We start from the raw sequence: 18,902 nt of genomic DNA on the forward strand, positions 1-18,902 counted from the left end.
GACAGGTAACTTAAAGGCTTGGTTAAAGAGGTCGGTTTTAAGGAGCATCTTAAAGGAGGAGAGGGATGGAGAGATTTAGGGAGCCTAGACGGCTGAAGGCACGGCCGCCAATGGTGGGGCGAAGGAAGTGGATCAGAAAGAGTAGGAGTGACTTTCAACCTATTAAACCTTGAGGATTTCAGATGGTGGGTGAAAACTGGTTTCTGACACTATCCTGGATTCGACGCTGCCTTTATAATCTGTTGTGTGTAGTTGATAGCGAGTCGGTTTTTTGGCACATTAAAAGCACCTGTCAGAAAGTGGAAGATTTCACACCATGTAGTAGAGACTTCACCATCCATTTTAGTATTTCGACAGCTTGCAAGTGTTAGTCACTAAGCTGAACGAATCAGTCGCCACATTTTCACTGCTCCTTCTGAATTCATTGGTACAATGGATATTTCTCCCCATTCCACCCCCTGTCCTGCGATCGGCTAAAGCTGAGGGTCTTCGTTGTATTAAATTCAGCTGGGTATTGGTCTGTGGACTTTCAGGGGCCTGATTCAGACTGTTGCAAGTCATTGCTGCTGAGATTGCACACCAGATTTTAACTTTCTCCTTTTCCCCCATCTGCTGAGCTCTCTTTCTTACTGGGGTATGTTTCCACAGGTTCTGGCTGTTCTCCCAGTACCTTGCACAAGTGGTTGTGTTTCTTGTCCCAAGCCCAGACAGTGTTTCCTGTCATAAGAAGATATTGGGGGAGGTGACCAAATGAGGCCAGAATTGGAGGAGCACAGAGATCTGGGGAGGGGGGCGGGGTGGGGGGGCGCTGGAGGAGATTACAGAGATAGGGAGGGGCGAGGCCGTGGAGGGATTTGAAAACAAGGATGAGAATTTTGAAATCAAGGCGTTGCTTAACTGGGAGCCAATGTAGGTCAGCGAGCACAGGGGTGATGGGTGAACGGAACTTGGTGCGAGTTAGGACACGGGCAGCCGAGTTTCGGATGACCTCAGGTTTAGGTAGGGTGGGACACGGGAGGCCAGCCAGGAGTGCGTTGGAATCGTCAAGTCTAGAGGTAACACGGGCATGGATGAGGGTTTCAGCAGCAGATGAGCTGAGGCAGGGGCGGAGTCGGGCGATGTTACGGAGATGGCAGTAGGCGGTCTTGGAGATGCCGTGGACGTGTAGTCGGAAGCTCATCTCGGAGTCAAACACGACACCAAAGTTGCGAACAGTGTGATTCAGCCTCAGACAGTTGCCAGGGAGAGGGAGGGAGTCGGTGGTTAGGGAACAGGGTTTATGGCGGGGACCGAAGACAACGGCTTCGATCTTCCCAATATTTAGTTGGAGGAAATTTCTGCTCATCCAGTGCTGGATGTCGGTGAAGCAGTCTGACAATTTAGAGACAGTGGAGGGTTCGAGAGAAGTGGTGGTGAGGTAGAGCTGGGTGTCGCCAGCGTACATGTGGACACTGACTGTGTTTTCGGATGATGTCACCGAGGGGCAGCATGTAGATGAGAAATAGGAGGGGGTCAAGGATAGATCCTTGGGGGACACCAGAGGTAACGATGCGGGAGCGGGTGATTCTCTGGCCGTTCAGCCCGACTCTCAGCTCACTAGCATCTAACTGCATTTAAATTCCTCTAATGCCTTTGATTCCAAATGCTTGCCACCCTTTAAATTTACACAGCCTTGAGATGAGTGAGCAGTTAATGTGCTCTCGGTGTTGGATGGTGGCCAGGACACTGGGAGAACGCCCTGCTCTTCCACTCAGGCCACGGGATCTTTTACCTCCAGCCGAGCGGGCAGGCGCGGCTCTCGGTTTAATGCTTCAGCCAAAGGGCAGCCCCTCTGACGCTGCGGAACTTTCAGCCTAGCTTGTTGGCTGAAGCGAGGCGAAGCTTGAATGTGTAACCTTTTCATTTAGAGGTGAACATGCCCAACTGACACTAATGCGGTGAGGCGAGATGCAACTGCTGGTCCCATTCAGATGCTCGTAGCTGTACATGCTTCCTGTACTCTGTTCCAGCTGACAGAGAGCTGCTTTTTTAAACTGTCTTCGAACAGACTCCTGAGGCGGTGCAAGTTGCAGGAAGCACTGGCTTACCTCGTGTTACATTGATGGGATGGTGGTTTCATGTTGAGGGCTGCTGACTTTTTGTTAAACTGCACCGAGGTGACGTGGAGCGCAGCTGTAACCGTTTGCAGTCGACTCTCTCCAAACCCAGGCATCAACGTGCGGGAGAAATCGAAGCAGCTCATCGCGCTCCTGAAGGACGACGAGCGGCTTCGGGTCGAGCGCAGTCACGCACTGAAGACGAAAGAACGGATGTCGAGTGTGACCACCGCCGTGGGCAGCAACAACCAGATCATGTTCGGGCGTGGCTCCAGCCACCCAAACCTGTCCACCAGCCAGTCAGATGAGTGTGGCAAAGTGGGTGGGTCGCCCGCTTCCTACCACGGCTGTAAGTGTCCAAGTTGCACTTTGTGTGTGTGTCCCCCCGCGTGTGTGTGTGTGACCTCACAGGCTGAATTTTGAAACTTCCTCTCTGGCCTAACCAATAGTATTTGAATTCACTTCCTTCTGGCACACCGTTGTCCAGTAGAAATCGCTGACTAGCCCCATGTGTGACTATGGCGACCACGTTTCAGACGCATGCGCCTCACACTCACTCTCACAATACGGGTAAACGTACTTTACACGTGTATAGTTATTAACAAACACCTACCACCATACAGTAACCAAGGAAGTAAAGCACTCGCAACAACCGAAAGGCATTCTGCTTTTCCTCTCCCCAGCAAACTTACCAAAAGGTTAAAGTTCACATGCACACGCCGTGCGAATATGAGTATTGATTTATTGGCCTTGGAGAGGGTACAGCGCAGATTCACCAGGGTTTGAAGGGTTAAATTCATGAGGATAGGTTGCATTAACTTGGCTTGTATTCCCTGAAGTATAGAAGGGTTGCGGGCAATGTTCCTGCTAAGGGCAGCCGTGCAGTAGTCTGCGAGATCCCGCGCAGGCCGCTCACCGGCTTTTACATTGTAAATACCGCGCATGAGCAGAAATTGAAAGGGGCCACGCATTACAAGAATTAGGCCGTGCAGAACAAAGCACAGCTTGCAGGGGACATTGGTTGAGGGTGCTTTAATCTATTGCAGTCTTTGTACATTATCGAAATGCTGCAGTGCCCTGTAATCACAGGTGGGAAGCATTAGTAATATCTCGGGTAGCGTAACCTAACACAGAGCGAGAGACTGGACTGGCCTCGCAGTGACGCGCGTTCCTGTGTCCACAGCAACCTCCCCGAAGATCTCCTCCGAGCTGGAGCAGACGCGGCCCCAGACCAGCGGCGAAGAGGAGCTGCAGCTCCAGCTGGCGCTGGCCATGAGCCGGGAAGAGGCTGAACAGGTACCCAGGTGGTGCTAGGGCTGGGCAAACAAACACTGGGGGATCCCAGGTAGCTGGCAGTCCAGGTTCAGGTTTGTTTCCTGCACTGCTCCCAATTCATTGATAATGTGACAAGGTAGTGAGTAGACTATGGGGGGGGGGTGGGTGGGTGCAGTCTAGAGTGGATTCGTGACACCAGGGTGGGGGGTAGTCCTCGAAGCTCCTTTATCATAAATGAGCTTTTTCCTACCATGGAGTGACCCTGATTAAATATTCCCAGATGCTGAAGCCATTTATTTTGCAGTGATCTATTATAATGCACTGTTTAAATTGCTATGGGTGATTTCGATCACTTGGAAGTGTTTGGGGTGAAAAAACATTTCTGATTGGAAAAATTATTTTTGGTTAATCTCTCCTGCGAGACCGCTTGATTTGTTTTTTCCCCTGTGTCCCAGTAGGAGGAGTTGGATATATTTCTTAAGGCTAAAGGGATCAAGGAGTATGGGGAGAAAGCAGGGACAGGGTACTGAGTTTGGATGATCAGCCATGATCTCATTAAATGGCGGAGCAGGCTCGAGGGGCCGAATGGCCTACTCCTGCTCCTATCTTCTATGTTTACGTACACATTACACTACGCTGGGTAATTGGGCTCTTTCCTGGGATGCACAGGCTCCAGTAGAGGGGCCTGTACGAGTTTGTTACGGTGTATAATGTTCAGTGACATTCTTGGTGTTTCCTTCCTTGCCCATATAGATTTTCAAATGCGCCACCACAGCTGGCAGCCAGCCAAGGAACACTGTGATGACCCTGGGGGCACAGGTAGGATCGTTTAGTACTGACAACGGGGCAGAATGTGTATGTTAAGTCTAAATAAGTACAGACGTTGCACTTTGCTCTAGATGCACACTGATCTTAAATGCTTTTTTTTGAACGCTTCTGAGCTGCAATCTAAAACTGACCAGCATATTCTAATCTCTGGGGTCCCAACACCAAACGACCATTAACCACAGCCTGCAGTCACTTAACTATATTAATTAGTATAATTTATGACCTTTAAGGAGAAAGGTCATCTTAAACACGGCTGCACCTCAAGAACAGGATAATGCATTGTATGGGTATAAAACTCTGCATTATCCAACTTAAGATGGGCAGTGTCAGGAGATCGGCTATATGCCGTTTCTTGTCGTTAGCTTGTTGAGGCTGTACTCTGCAGTGGAAAGGCTCCCGCTCCTGTTTATTCTGCTTAATAAACTACATATAAAAATGAGACGTACTGCGGGCTATGTTCAGCCCAGGATAAATTGTTTAATGAAACTATTCATTGTGAATGATTGAGCTGAACAACTTGAGGAGAGCTGATGCTGGGAAGTGGCGCAATATTCCTGTTGGCGCCCAGTATTGGCATCACGCCATTGGGTGCAGAGTAAAGCTCCCTGCACTCCACAATTTGCCTTGGCTCAGAAGCAGCTCTTGCTGCCGCACAGAGAGATTCCTTTGCCTACATCAGCCACCCCGTGGCCTCTTACTAAATGAAAGGTAATTTTGGCCTGCGGAGCCTGCAAGAACTGGATCAACGCTCACTTTGCTTTGAATGCTTACAGCCAGCAGACATAGATCCCACCAGTTTGGATGGGTACCATTTTCATCCAACTATAATGATTCCACATAACATGCTTACGGTTTAAACTGAAACAGCTGTCTTCCCTTCACTCACACATTGGAAAACAAAAAATTGTAGTTGGAATAAATTAAGTGTCTTTCTCTGCTTCCCCCCCCCACCCCGTAACCACACCATTACCAAAGAGCAAGACCTAAATTAAGCAATTGAGAGTCTCGATGCGCTGTCTCATGGATGACATTGAGAAGATGCCATCTTTCCTATGTCACAATGTCTTTGTTGCAGTTTGGGCTTTATCCTAATGCCTTTTATTTGTGATCCGGACTAAACAGTACTTTCCATAAGCAGAGACTATGAAACAAAACACGTGTCCTTATTCTGTGCCACAGAAGCATTCGAATGCCATGGTTCAACATTTAACCCTGAACCGTAGTAAGACGCTAACTTAAGAATACGTGGGATCCTCTCCATTATCTCCCTCCAGAGGTGGAAAGCAACATGCTGACAGACGAGTGCAAACAGGCTAAAATTACTAGGTCAGATTTATGCGTAGGTGAAATGTTATACAGAGACAAAAAGACACAGCAAGATATTAATACAGTACGATAAATAACCTTGCATAACATTCAGATTTGTCTGTATAAAAACAAGAGACGCCAATAGAGAGCCTGAAATCCTTTGAAGCTTTTTCCAACAAATTCTTGGAAGAGTTATGTGACCGCGATTCCTCACTGGGCCCTGTTGGCACGTACTGGTGGTGAGATGCACCAGGAACCAGGAGCCCTGAGAGTCTGTGGGCTCAAAGTAGTAGTTTTTTTCAATTTCAATTTCAATTTTTATTTGTCACGTAACCAAATACAACAAGTGAAATCCAGTCAGTGAAATGCGTTTTTCTTAACGAGCCGAGCGCACCAAGCAGCAAAGGACACTTAGCTGCCTGGTATGCACGGAGCCCGCAAGGACGGCAGCCATCTTCATCGGCGCCATCACAATCGGGTCCGCTCTTGCCTCGCTCCACCTTTCCCGCACTCCTGCCCGACAATCTTCAGCCGCTGTGGTACCGACGTCCCGGGGCCTGCTTCTCCCTGGCTCTCCTTCCACCCGGTCTGACCTCCGAGCCTCCCGCAGTGTCCGACCTTCCAGGGCCTGCTTTTCCCGCCCTCGGTACGCTGGTCGCATTCCCTCCTACCGGTTCGACCGCCGAGCCTCCTGCTGAGGAGCTGCCGGCCGCTGTGCTACAGCGGGTCGTGGTGGCCTCCATCGCTGCTTCTGCTGACTCACCGCCGACTCTTTCTTTCTAGAGGGACTCTTTTTGCCTGAATACCATTCAATGAAGAACCAATGAAAAACCAAAGGTAGCATTGCCATGAAACCAAGATACAGCCAGTCATATAGCTCTGGTGATTCCTCACGTGTACCACAAATCTTCAGAGCACCTGTTCTTTCCCCTCTTGGGCATACCCCACAGTCTCCATATTGCAGCTGACTACCATTTAGGCTTTCTGTTATTTGCTTTCCACAGTATAATCCAGGGCGCATTAAATCAACATCCATAGTGAGAACCAGTGGCGGCCGCTCCACAGACTCCGACACGGCGAACCCGGGGTATTCCACACCGGAACACTACCAGCGTCTCTCACCGCCTGCTTCCGGTTATGGCGGTGGTGACGTTGCCCTTACCTGCGAGCCGAGTCCCGTTAACCCCCTGGGGTCTGCGAGCCGAGTCCGTTAACCCCCGGGGCCCGTGAGCCGAGTCCGTTAACCCCCCCCGGGGCCCGCGAGCCGAGTCCGTTAACCCCCGGGGCCCGCGAGCCGAGTCCGTTAACCCCCGGGGCCCGCGAGCCGAGTCCGTTAACCCCCCCGGGGCCCGCGAGCCGAGTCCGTTAACCCCCCCGGGGCCCGCGAACCGAGTCCGTTAACCACCCCCCCCCCCCGGGGCCCGCGAGCCGAGCCCGTTAACCCCCGGGGCCCCCGAGCCGAGTCCGTTAACCCCCGGGGCCCGCGAGCCGAGTCCGTTAACCCCCCGGGGCCCCCGAGCCGAGTCCGTTAACCCCCGGGGCCCGCGAGCCGAGTCCGTTAACCACCCCCCCCCCCCCCCCGGGGCCCGCGAGCCGAGCCCGTTAACCCCCGGGGCCCGCGAGCCGAGTCCGTTAACCCCCCCCCCCCCCCCCCCCGGGGCCCGCGAGCCGAGCCCGTTAACCCCCGGGGCCCGCGAGCCGAGTCCGTTAACCCCCGGGGCCCGCGAGCCGAGTCCGTTAACCCCCGGGGCCCGCGAGCCGAGTCCGTTAACCCCCCCCCCGGGGCCCGCGAGCCGAGCCCGTTAACCCCCGGGGCCCGCGAGCCGAGTCCGTTAACCCCCGGGGCCCGCGAGCCGAGTCCGTTAACCCCCCGGGGCCCGCGAGCCGAGTCCGTTAACCCCCGGGGCCCGCGAGCCGAGTCCGTTAACCCCCGGGGCCCGCGAGCCGAGTCCGTTAACCCCTGGGGCCCGCGAGCCGAGCCCGTTAACCCCCGGGGCCCGCGAGCCGAGCCCGTTAACCCCCCGGGGCCCGCGAGCCGAGCCCGTTAACCCCCGGGGCCCGCGAGCCGAGCCCGTTAACCCCCGGGGCCCGCGAGCCGAGCCCGTTAACCCCCGGGGCCCGCGAGCCGAGCCCGTTAACCCCCGGGGCCCGCGAGCCGAGCCCGTTAACCCCCGGGGCCCGCGAGCCGAGTCCGTTAACCGTTATGAGGAATGACAGGAGAAATCTGAACATTTTGGGCATGGCACAAGTGGGCTTTTCAATTAGCCTAATAATCTGATTCTGACTCCGTGTCCCCTTGCTCTTCTCTTGCAATTTAATTTTATAGTAATATTTCCGTTTTACCTTTTCTCGGGTCAAACTAGTACAAGTCAAATTTAGATTAAAAACACCAGTGTAAAAACTGGAAACACACAAGTTAATATTTTTCGAGCTTAACCCTTCATAAGAGAAATTTAGGTCTCATCTCAATAAATTCTTTCATCACACAGAGAGTAAGAGGAGTGGGGGGAGAACGGTGGAGGTATTTGAGAAACCATTGGATGATGCTTGTGGGGTGGGCTTTCTGGAAGAATGAATTTGGGTGGACCCAACGGCATTCCTCATCCAGAACTATCGCGCAAATCTTCTCTTTAGTCGGGGAACATTGCCTGACACCAACTGGAACCTGCGAATCCACCTGTGCACCCACAGACACTAGCATTTCAAATTGTCCCACCAGTATATTGACACAAGGCGTTTGCCTTTTCCCACAGACTGATTGTCTCCTTGGCAATAAGTGCATCTTGCCTTTAATTCCTTTTTTTTTATCTAGAAGTTTGTTTAAGCCGTAGTATAAACCGGAAAATGATCAAGAGCCCTTGGAATACAATATAATTATTCTTGTGACTCATTGCTCCCTCCCCAGTAGTTTTAAAAACCCTCCGTCTCTCTCTCTCTCTCCCTCTGTCTTTCTCTCCCTCTGTCTTTCTCTCCCTCTGTCTTTCTCTCCCTCCCCCTCCGCCCCTCTCCCTCCCCCTCCGCCCCTCTCCCTCCCCCTCCGCCCCTCTCCCTCCCCCTCCGCCCCTCTCCCTCCCCCTCCGCCCCTCTCCCTCCCCCTCCGCCCCTCTCCCTCCCCCTCCGCCCCTCTCCCTCCCCCTCCGCCCCTCTCCCTCCCCCTCCGCCCCTCTCCCTCCCCCTCCGCCCCTCTCCCTCCCCCTCCGCCCCTCTCCCTCCCCCTCCGCCCCTCTCCCTCCCCCTCCGCCCCTCTCCCTCCCCCTCCGCCCCTCTCCCTCCCCCTCCGCCCCTCTCCCTCCCCCTCCGCCCCTCTCCCTCCCCCTCCGCCCCTCTCCCTCCCCCTCCGCCCCTCTCCCTCCCCCTCCGCCCCTCTCCCTCCCCCTCCGCCCCTCCCCCTCCGCCCCTCCCCCTCCGCCCCTCCCCCTCCCCCTCCGCCCCTCCCCCCCCGCCCCTCCCCCTCCGCCCCTCCCCCTCCGCCCCCCCCCCCCTCCGCCCCCTCCCCCTCCGCCCCTCTCCCCTCTCCCTCCCCCCCTCGGTCTCTCTTCCCCCCCCCCCCCTCCCCTCCCCTCGGTCTCTCCCCCCCCCCCCTCCCCCTCTCACTCAAGTTTTTATGTTTATTGAACTTTTCTATTTAGGATATTATTATTTTTGCATATAAGCGCGCAAAGCCAAAACCCAGGAATGTAACGACCGTGTTCTACAGCAGGTTAGTCGCTCTCGTGCACAGTCCTATATTCTCCATGTGCAAGTCTAGCCAGCGATGGTCGGCAGGCTGGCATTGCAGCGGGGTCTGATCCTTTCCTGGCGCTCTCGCACACTTTCCAGCAGGAGTGTCAGGGTCGCCATTAGGAGTGGGAACCCTGAGCAATTTATTTACCTCTTCCCATCCCTAGCCCAGGAGCACCCACGCTCGTTGTGGTGCTCCAAACTGCTGCTTTGAGCGAGACTGACTGACTGGGAACGCACCGGGGGACGCACCTGGGTCTCTCTCTTTTGAGCATGACTCGGTACCCTACCGGAGCTCCGATTGGTGAATCTGATTCTGGTCTTTGGATTGGTTTGTACAGGACGAGCGGCGTCGCCGTGGGGATGACCTGCGTCTACAGCTGGCGTTGGAAGAGAGCCGACAGAAGATGCAAATGCCGAGCGCGGGTCCCCACAAAACCGAGGTACGGCCGCGGACCACCTGTAATTCTGACCATCACTTTAATGATTTGTTACAACTGTCCCAGCATTTCCTTTGGCTAGTGGGTGGCTGAGAACACATTGGAATAATAATTTCATTAATCACAACGTTGCTAGGTCCCACAGCTGTTCATGCAGCAAATTACTTTGGATTGTTTCTCCGCAAATGCAGCCGCGATTCTCGGTCAGTGACATTCCACAAACCGTCATGAGGTAATGTGACCAGTTAAATCTGTTTCTGATGTTAGCCAGGAAACTAAGAGAATTCACTACCCTTTGAATGATGCCATGGGGTATTTAACACCTCCCTGAACTACTAGACGGCCCCTCCGACAGTGCGGCGCCCCCTCAGTACAGCCCCTCCGACGGTGCGGCGCTCCCTCGGCGCTGCCCCTCCGACGGTGCGGCGCTCCCTCGGCGCGGCCCCTCCGCCGGTGCGGCGCTCCCTCAGCGCTGCCCCTCCGCTGGTGCGGCACTCCCTCGGCGCTGCCCCTCCGCCGGTGCGGCGCTCCCTCGGCGCTGCGCTGCAGTGTCAGAATAGATTGTATTCTGACGTACTGGAGTGAGTCTTGAATCCACACCCGCCCAGTGTAAATGGCTCTGAAGAGTTTTTGATACGGAGTTGGTTCTTTATTGAAGAAGTTTAAAGGTGAAAGTAAGAGTTTACCCATGCAGTGTCCCTGGGGTTTCAGTGAAGTGTGACGATGGTGGGTGAAACCTTTGTACCATGTGTGGTGCAGCATCGAATATACAGCACAGGAGCAGGCCATTCGGCCTAACTAGTCTCTGCTGGTGGTTCTGCTCCACACCAGCCTGTGTTGTGCACAGCAATCAGGACCAGTGTAGTCTTCAGATGAGCTGGGGCTGGACGGTGAGGGATAATTGGATCAGGGCACACAGATGTAATTCTGTCCCTAATTTAAAGCCTTCCATTTTGTACTTATTTTCATGCAATACTTAGATTTCACGTTCTTTACAGTTAAACAGCAGAACTTTAGGAAGCAGAGCTGGTTAGAGGTCGAGATTCTTCTCTGGACAGGCTGAGGAGCTGAGACTTGAAACTGAGGTGCTACCGAGACTAGTTTACAAATACAATGTCCATTATACATGGGAACAGGAATTTATAGTGGCTAATAAGACACGACCATAAGGTTTTGTAACCAGGAAGTGCGACCGACTTTTTATATATGGATAGAAGGTCGATTGATTTTTGTTGGGTAGTGATATCAGGGGGTGTGGAGCAAAGGTGGGTAAATAGAGTTGAGGTACAGATCAGGCATGATCTAATAAAATAGAACAGGCTCGAGGGGCTGAACGGCCTATTCCTGTTCCTAGGTGCATTTGAGCGGTCAAAGAAACTCGAGCAATACAACTTTTTCTTTGGAACAGAAGAGGCTGAGGGGAGATTTAATTGAGGTGTATTAAATTATGAGGGGCCTAGATAGAGTGGATAGGAAGGACCTATTTCCCTCAGCAGAGAGGTCCGTAACCAGGGGGCATAAACATAGAAGATAGGAGCAGGAGTAGGCCATTCGGCCCCTCGAGCCTGCTCCGCCATTCAATGAGATCATGGCTGATCATCCAAATTCAGTACCCTGTCCCTGCCTTCTCCCCATATCCCTTGATCCCTTTAGCCTTAAGAAATATATCTAACTCCTTCTTGAATATATTTAATTAATTGGCCTCCTAGATTTAAAGTAATTGGTCGGAGGTTTAGAGGGGAGTTGAGAACTTTTTTCACCCAGAGGGTGGTGGGGGTCTGGAACTCACTGCCTGAAAGGGTGGTAGAGGCAGAAACTCTCATCACATTTGAAAATACTTGGATATGCACTTGAAGTGCGGTAACCTGCAGCGCCACTGGCCAAGAGCTGGAAAGAGGGATTGGGCTGGAGAGCTCTTTTTCGGCCAGCACAGACACGATGGGCCGAATGGCCTCCTTCTGTGCTGTAAAGTTCTATGATTCTTTTCTAACTATAGATTGTGCAGTTCTGAGCTTGACATGTCAGCAGAGTGTTTGAGCCGGGTAACACCAGAGTGGAGTACAGGAAACTTTGGTTTATCCGGAGGTTGTATGTCCGGAAACCTCGATCTACCGGCAGAAATCAGGAGCCGTTTTGTTATTTTTTTATTTCTTCTCGTGGCTTTGTTTTCAACAGTCGGGCTCTGGAAAGCCTCTCTGAAGCTGTTGCTAAGCTACAGAGACGCTTCCAAGGTACGGGCCGACTGTTTACAAGCTGTTGCCAAGCAACAGTGTTTGTTGTCAGATACGGAGATGAAAACCTCCGTATGCTTCAACATTAACTTTGTATGTCCGGCAGTTTTGATAGATCGGCAACAGCTCGGTGCCGGATATCACAAAGCTTCCTGTACTGGACTTGCAGGTTAGTCATTAGCGGTAGGAGCAGTTTGAGTTCATGTGAATTAAGCACATCAAAGTGTATGGACCGTTTTGGGTTTATTTTACTCTTCCTGCAGTGAGCCTGGTGGCGATCCTGGTGCATCGTTAACTTCACTGTAATGCTGGTTAAGTAAAGATTGACAGCAGGAATGCTCCGTCCATAACCTGTCTCTAGAGAGGCCACGATCACTCGTTCCGGTTCTCTAGCACAGACGGGAGCTGCAGTGTCTGCTTCTCTGATGGGACGTTTCTAATTCAAAATGAGATTCTAATAAGAAGTGCCGGAAGTGCTTTGAAGCTGGCTTGTGCTCAGTACAGCCTTTACCCAGACTGGTACCTTCCCCTTCAAAGAGGGAGTGTGGGGAGGAAAGAGGCAGGGAAAGGCTTTCAAATTTAATAATCACTAGATAAGTTAAAATATGCGTTCTCTTGTATATTTTTGCAGACCACTTTGCTGGATCTGATTGACTCCACTCCATCTCCCCTGACACAGAAACCTGACCCCTGGGGAACCCCCTTCCCCTCAGCGTCCACTGCCAAGCCCGACCCCTGGGCTGCTGTGTCCCGCCCAGTGTCCTCCGACCCGTGGAAGCAGATGGGTAAGATCTATTGGCGTTGTTTCGACTCTCGCCGTTTTGTTTTTGCGTGTGATGGCACCTGTGCCTAGTGACCGACTAACCTGTAACCAGATACCCTGATGGCTCAGTTAGTGATCGTAATGCCCAGTGTTAAACCGAACCAGGGGATCGGGAAGGGTTCGATGCTGATCTCTGCTGAGGGGGCGGTAGTGGGAGTGTTACAATGAGCCTGAGTGCTCCCTGAGGGAGGAGAGAATTGGCTCCTGCTCCTGATTGCCGTTCAGTGACCTCTGCTGGATGGCGATGTGTGTCTGTGTGAGTATATACAGCCTTGGCCGTCTCCCTTGACTATCTGGGCACACGCATGAATTGCTACTTGTGCAGGGTACCGGAGAGAGGCTGGGAATCGTACCCCAGCGTGACTCAGTCCATTCAAGGGCGCGAGGGAGGATGTTGGTCTGGCGGGGTTAGAATTCCAATGCGTCTTTAGAAGACTTTGGACGGGACCTGCTGGAGGAATACTGTATTCACGGCGTTCTTGCTCCTGAACTTGTCTGTCCAAACCGTTCGCGCTGTAGAACGTTCTACTCCCGACAGTCTAACAACCTCCTTTCGGGATCGGAAGCTGTAGCTTTGGTAGTGCTGTGCCTCCAGCAGCTTCCAGTCTGAAGCAGGAGAAGTTACAGGTGGTGTGTGGATCCACAGCTGACCGCACCATGGAGGATTATCCCACTGACTAGATCCGTCCTTACTGAGCACAGCTCAGCACAACTGCTGGAAGTCCAGTGGGAATTGGTTGGTTGTTGAGGGAGTTTTGCCTGTAAGGAAACGTGCTCGGCAATCACTTAACGTGTCCATTGCTGTTGATGTCCATGGTCGTGCAGTATTGGGGTATTTTATCTTCTTTCCCCCCCAACCCTGTTGTTTCCCTGCGGAGAATCCTTGCCTCTGTGGGTTCAACCTTTCTGAGGAGGGAGCTCTGTTTAGGTTACTCAGTTTAGTGCCTCTAAATGCTGCTGTTGTGACTGGAGCGATGCTTGAAGAACGATGTCCGTTCGGAATCGGAGATGGAATGTCTCTCGGGGCACAGCTGTAGTCCCGCTGAACCGAGACCAGGCAGAGCAAAGTGACGGGCAACACTTGGGGCTCGAACCTGTCGCTATCTGCTCAAGTACTGCAGAGCCCAGGGGCTCGGCGGCACAACCACCTGCTGGCAAACCGAGCGCCGATACCGTTACCCTGCCGAGCGCCCTCAACACACCACGCTGTGTCCTGAGGTATGTCAGAAAGAAAGACTTGCATTTCTATAGTGCCTGTCACCACCTCGAGATGTCCCAAAGCGCTTTACAGCCAATGAAGTACTTTTTGAAGTGTGGTCACTGTTGTAATGTAAAAAACTCAGCAGCCAGTTTGCGCACCGCAAGCTCCCATAATCAGCACTGCGATAATGACCAGATCATCTGTTTTTTGTGATGTTTGTTGAGGGATAAATATTGGCCCAGGACACCGAGGAGAACTCCCCCTGCTCTTCTTCAAAATAGTGCCATACGATCCACCCGAGAGCAGACGGGCCCTCGGTTTAACGTCTCATCCAAAAGACGGCATCTCCGACAGTGCGGCGCTCCCTCAGCGCTGCCCCTCCGACAGTGCGGCGCTCCCTCAGCGCTGCCCCTCCGACAGTGCGGCGCTCCCTCAGCGCTGCCCCTCCGACAGTGCGGCGCTCCCTCAGCGCTGCCCCTCCGACAGTGCGGCGCTCCCTCAGCGCTGCCCCTCCGACAGTGCGGCGCTCCCTCAGCGCTGCCCCTCCGACAGTGCGGCGCTCCCTCAGCGCTGCCCCTCCGACAGTGCGGCGCTCCCTCAGCGCTGCCCCTCCGACAGTGCGGCGCTCCCTCAGCGCTGCCCCTCCGACAGTGCGGCGCTCCCTCAGCGCTGCCCCTCCGACAGTGCGGCGCTCCCTCAGCGCTGCCCCTCCGACAGTGCGGCGCTCCCTCAGCGCTGCCCCTCCGACAGTGCGGCGCTCCCTCAGCGCTGCCCCTCCGACAGTGCGGCGCTCCCTCAGCGCTGCCCCTCCGACAGTGCGGCGCTCCCTCAGCGCTGCCCCTCCGACAGTGCGGCGCTCCCTCAGCGCTGCCCCTCCGACAGTGCGGCGCTCCCTCAGCGCTGCCCCTCCGACAGTGCGGCGCTCCCTCAGCGCTGCCCCTCCGACAGTGCGGCGCTCCCTCAGCGCTGCCCCTCCGACAGTGCGGCGCTCCCTCAGTACTGCTCTGGCGTGTCAGCCTAGATTTTTGTGCTCAAGTCTCTGGGGTGGGACTGGGACCCACAACCTTCTGACTCCGAGGCAAGAGTGCCACCCACTGAGCCACAGCTGACACTGTATTAGGAGGCACTGTGCACCTTTGGACGTTGTACTGAACGCACATACCAAGGTTATTAAAGCTGCTGAAGATTTTTTTAATTGCTATATATATATATATATATCTCTGTCCCACCATTGAGACAATACTATACCAAAATCCATAGAGCTTAGTGAAAACTATCTGGACTGTAAACCCTGTTTCTTGAATAGTGCCGCGGGATCTTTAATATCCACTTGAACCACCAGAATAGGCAGATGGGATTTGTTCTAATGTCTGACCCAGCAATGCGGCACTCCCTCAGTGCTGCACTGGAGCAGCAGCCCAGGTTGCGTGCTCAACACTGCATTGCAGCACTGGCGGAGTGCTGCATTCTTGCAGGTGTCGCCCTTTTGAGGGGTCCGCGCGTCTGCCTGTTCCGATGGTGGAGGCGGGCGTTAAAGACCCAGGCGCCCTGGTCCATCAGCCAACGCCACCGAGAAACAGGTTGACTGGTTGGTTCATGTTTTTCGCTGCTGTTTGTGGGACGTTGTGTACAAAATGGCGACTGCATTGCAGTCACTGCGTTGCAGCTTATTGTGCGTGAACTGCATGCAGAGGTTTGAGATACGAGGAGATCCTTCATAAATGCAGCCGCCTTGAGAGGATATATTGATGCCCTTGGCTGTCCTGGGGGCCCATGTCACAAGCAGTTTATTTGTTGTAACAGCAACTGCCTTGGGTACGGCAGGCTATGACTGAGAATGCCTCACTGAGGATTTTACGAGGTGTTGAAAGCTCCGCTCGCTCGCCCTCCATTTTGGTGTAATCTGTTCTAACGACTAATGGCGCTTTGACGGTTGTTGCTCGAGTTGAGCTGAAATCACCCTCTTTTTTCGGGCTCTGGTAAACTGACGATCTAATCCCTCTTGCAGCAGGTTCCAGACTGGCTGCCGCTTCCTCTGACCCGTGGGGAACATCCAGCCATCCCTCCTTGGGAGAGCAGCAGCCAAGAAGCACAGACCCCTGGGGCTCGGTCGCACCAGCCTCTGAGCGAGACCCCTGGGCACCGACCTCCCCTACAGGTAAGGCCCGATCGAGGCGCGCATGGGGCGAGTCCGAGCACTGCAGAGGAATCCCCGTTAGATCAACTCGATTTATGTTTTTTTTTAAAAATTAACGTGAACCTGACGTGAATTTTTTTTAAGTCTTGTGTTAGTAGATTTGGTTTTGGACTCTACAGCTACAGTGTTTTTATTTTGATGACATTACATTTAATATGTAGGGATGTGTCTGCAGGGTGCATAATGACCATCTCCTTCAGCTGCTTCTGGTGTGGCGCTGGCAGCAAAGAGGGGAGCTCGAGCACTCTTCTCACAATCCAATACACCGTTCTGTGAATACGCTGAAGGGTAAGATTCCTATCCGCCAGCTGTACATTCAGAAAAGCAGCGAGTTCTCCTGTCGCTCTGCTCCTATATCCCCATTTCCCCACCTCGGGACGTCCCAACGCGCTTCACAGCCAATGAAGTACTTTTTGAAGTGTTGTCACGTAGGAAACCAACCAGCGCCACCAACAGCAGATTAGTTGGCCATTCATCTCGATGCTGTTTCTGGGATCTTGCTGTGTTCAAAACGAGAATCGCCTACATTAATGACTGCACTTTAAAACAATTCATTGTATGTGAAGCGTTTGGGGTGTTTCTGAGACTTAACAAGGCACTGAAATGAGTGCGAGTTTTTCCCCCTCTTCATTTGCGGGTGGGTTTTTGTCTTTTCCCATTCCCGCACCAGCTGTGGCTGTGAGTTTGTGTTCTGCTCTGCAACCCATTAAGTTTTTTATGTATAAATATATATCAATATCAATCCTGGGCTGCGGGAGTCAACCACGTTGGAGTGGGACTGGAGCCACATATAGGCCCAGACCAGGTAAGGATGGCAGATTTCCTTCCCTAAAGGACATCAGTGAACCAGTTGGGTTTTTAAAATTCATACACGGGATGTGGGCGTCGCTGGCAAGGCCAGCATTTATTGCCCATCCCGAATTGCCCTCGAGAAGGTGGTGGTGAGCTGCCTTCTTGAACCACTGCAGTCCGTGTGGCGAAGGTGCTCCCACAGTGCTGTTAGGGAGGGAGTTCCAGGATTTTGACCCAGCGACGATGAAGGATCGGCCGATGTACTTCTAAGTCAGGATGGTGTGTGGCTTGGAGGTGGTGGTGTTCCCATGTGCCCGCTGCCCTTGTCCTTCTAGGTGGTAGAGGTCGCGGGTTTGGGAGGTGCTGCCGAAGAAGCCTTGGTGAGTTGCTGCAGTGCATCTTGTAGATGGTACACACTGCAGCCACGGTGCGCCGGTGGTGGAGGGAGTGAATGTTTAAGGTGGTGGATGGGGTGCCAATCAAGCGGGCTGCTTTGTCCTGGATGGTGTCGAGCTTCTTGAGTGTTGTTGGAGCTGCACTCATCCAGGCAAGTGGAGAGTGACGTAATAAAACTCACTACACACTTGGTTTGAGCATAGAGCAAGGCTTTAATCAACTTATTTCAGAACATGGAGGTCTAGTTGTACTTCACTAGTTCCTGTCTTACAAAATGTCCCTGGCAAGCTGGGGCCCACGCCCGAGTATTTATACTCCTTGGACGGCGCCACCAGCTGGCCGTCCAGTGTTATTTCATAAGTAGTTTCTTGATGATGAGATTTATAACCGAGTATTCCATCACACCCCTTACTTGTGCCTTGTAGATGGTAGAAAGGCTTTGGGGAGTCAGGAGGTGAGACACTCGCCACAGAATACCCAGCCTCTGACCTGCTCTTGTAGCCACAGTATTTATGTGGCTGGTCCAGTTAAGTTTCTGGTCAATGGTGACCCCCAGGATGTTGATGGTGGGGGATTCGGCGATGGTAATGCCGTTGAATGTCAAGGGGGCGGTGGTTAGACTCTCGCTTGTTTTTTACGACAATCCTACAGTTTCATGGTCACTTTTACTGATCCCAGCTTTTTATTTATTTCCCTATTTTTCTTTAAAAGGAATATCATTTCGCAAAACTGTCATAGAAACATAGAAGATAGGAGCAGGAGTAGGCCATTCGGCCCTTTGAGCCTGCTCCGCCATTCAATGAGATCATGGCTGATCATCCAAATTCAGTACCCTGTCCCTGCCTTCTCCCCATATCCCTTGATCCCTTTAGCCTCAAGAAATATATCCAACTCCTTCTTGAATATATTTAATGAATTGGCCTCCACCGCCCTCTGTGGTAGAGAATTCCACAGGTTCACCACTCTCTGGGTGAAGAAATTCCTCCTCATCTCAGTCCTAAATGGCTTACCCCTTATCCTTAGACTATGACCTCTGGTTCTGGACTCCCCCGCCATCGGGAACATCCTTCCTGCATCTAGTCTGTCCAGACCTGACAGAATTTTATAGGTTTTGATGAGATCCCCTCTCAATCTTCTAAACTCCAGTGAGTATAAGCCCAATTGACACAATCGCTCCTCGTACATCATTCCTGCCATCCCAGGTATCAGTCTGGTCAATCTGCGCTGCACTCCTTCCATGGCAAGAACGTCCTTCCTCAGGTAAGGTGACCAAAACTGCACACAATACTCAAGGTGCGGTCTCACCAAGGCCCTGTACAACTGCAGCAAGACATCCTTGTTCTTGTACTCGAACCCTCTTGCTACGAAGGCCAACATACCATTTGCCGCCTTAACCGCCTGCTGCACCTGCATGCTTACCTTCAGCGACTGGTGCACAAGAACACCCAGGTCTCTTTGCACTTCCCCTTCTCCCAATCTATTGCCATTCAAATAATAATCTGCCTTCCTGTTTTTGCCACCAAAGTGGATAACCTCACATTTATCCACATTATAGTGCATTTGCCATGTTTCTGCCCAATCACCCAATCTGTCCA

The 18,902-nt window shown here is 52.8% G+C and overlaps 1 protein-coding gene across 4 annotated transcripts in view; it reads left to right on the forward strand.

The window, feature by feature from the left end:
* The window catches only part of LOC147099646 (epsin-2-like), a 43,051-nt gene that overhangs the window by 12,026 nt on the left and 12,123 nt on the right, over window positions 1-18,902 (forward strand). For 3 of the 4 annotated variants that reach the window (XM_085969001.1, XM_085969003.1, XM_085969002.1), the window contains exons 3-8: window positions 2,209-2,445; window positions 3,280-3,392; window positions 4,125-4,190; window positions 9,569-9,670; window positions 12,530-12,683; window positions 15,931-16,080. In XM_085969001.1, coding sequence (XP_085825127.1) covers window positions 2,209-2,445; window positions 3,280-3,392; window positions 4,125-4,190; window positions 9,569-9,670; window positions 12,530-12,683; window positions 15,931-16,080 — 822 coding nt within the window. The remainder of the gene's footprint in view (window positions 1-2,208; window positions 2,446-3,279; window positions 3,393-4,124; window positions 4,191-9,568; window positions 9,671-12,529; window positions 12,684-15,930; window positions 16,081-18,902) is intronic. The other variant, XM_085969004.1, reaches the window with a different exon arrangement.

This window comes from Somniosus microcephalus, chromosome 28 (genome assembly GCF_052327205.1).
Source record: "Somniosus microcephalus isolate GS21.2 chromosome 28, FLI_Smic_1.0, whole genome shotgun sequence".
Taxonomy (NCBI): domain Eukaryota; kingdom Metazoa; phylum Chordata; class Chondrichthyes; order Squaliformes; family Somniosidae; genus Somniosus; species Somniosus microcephalus.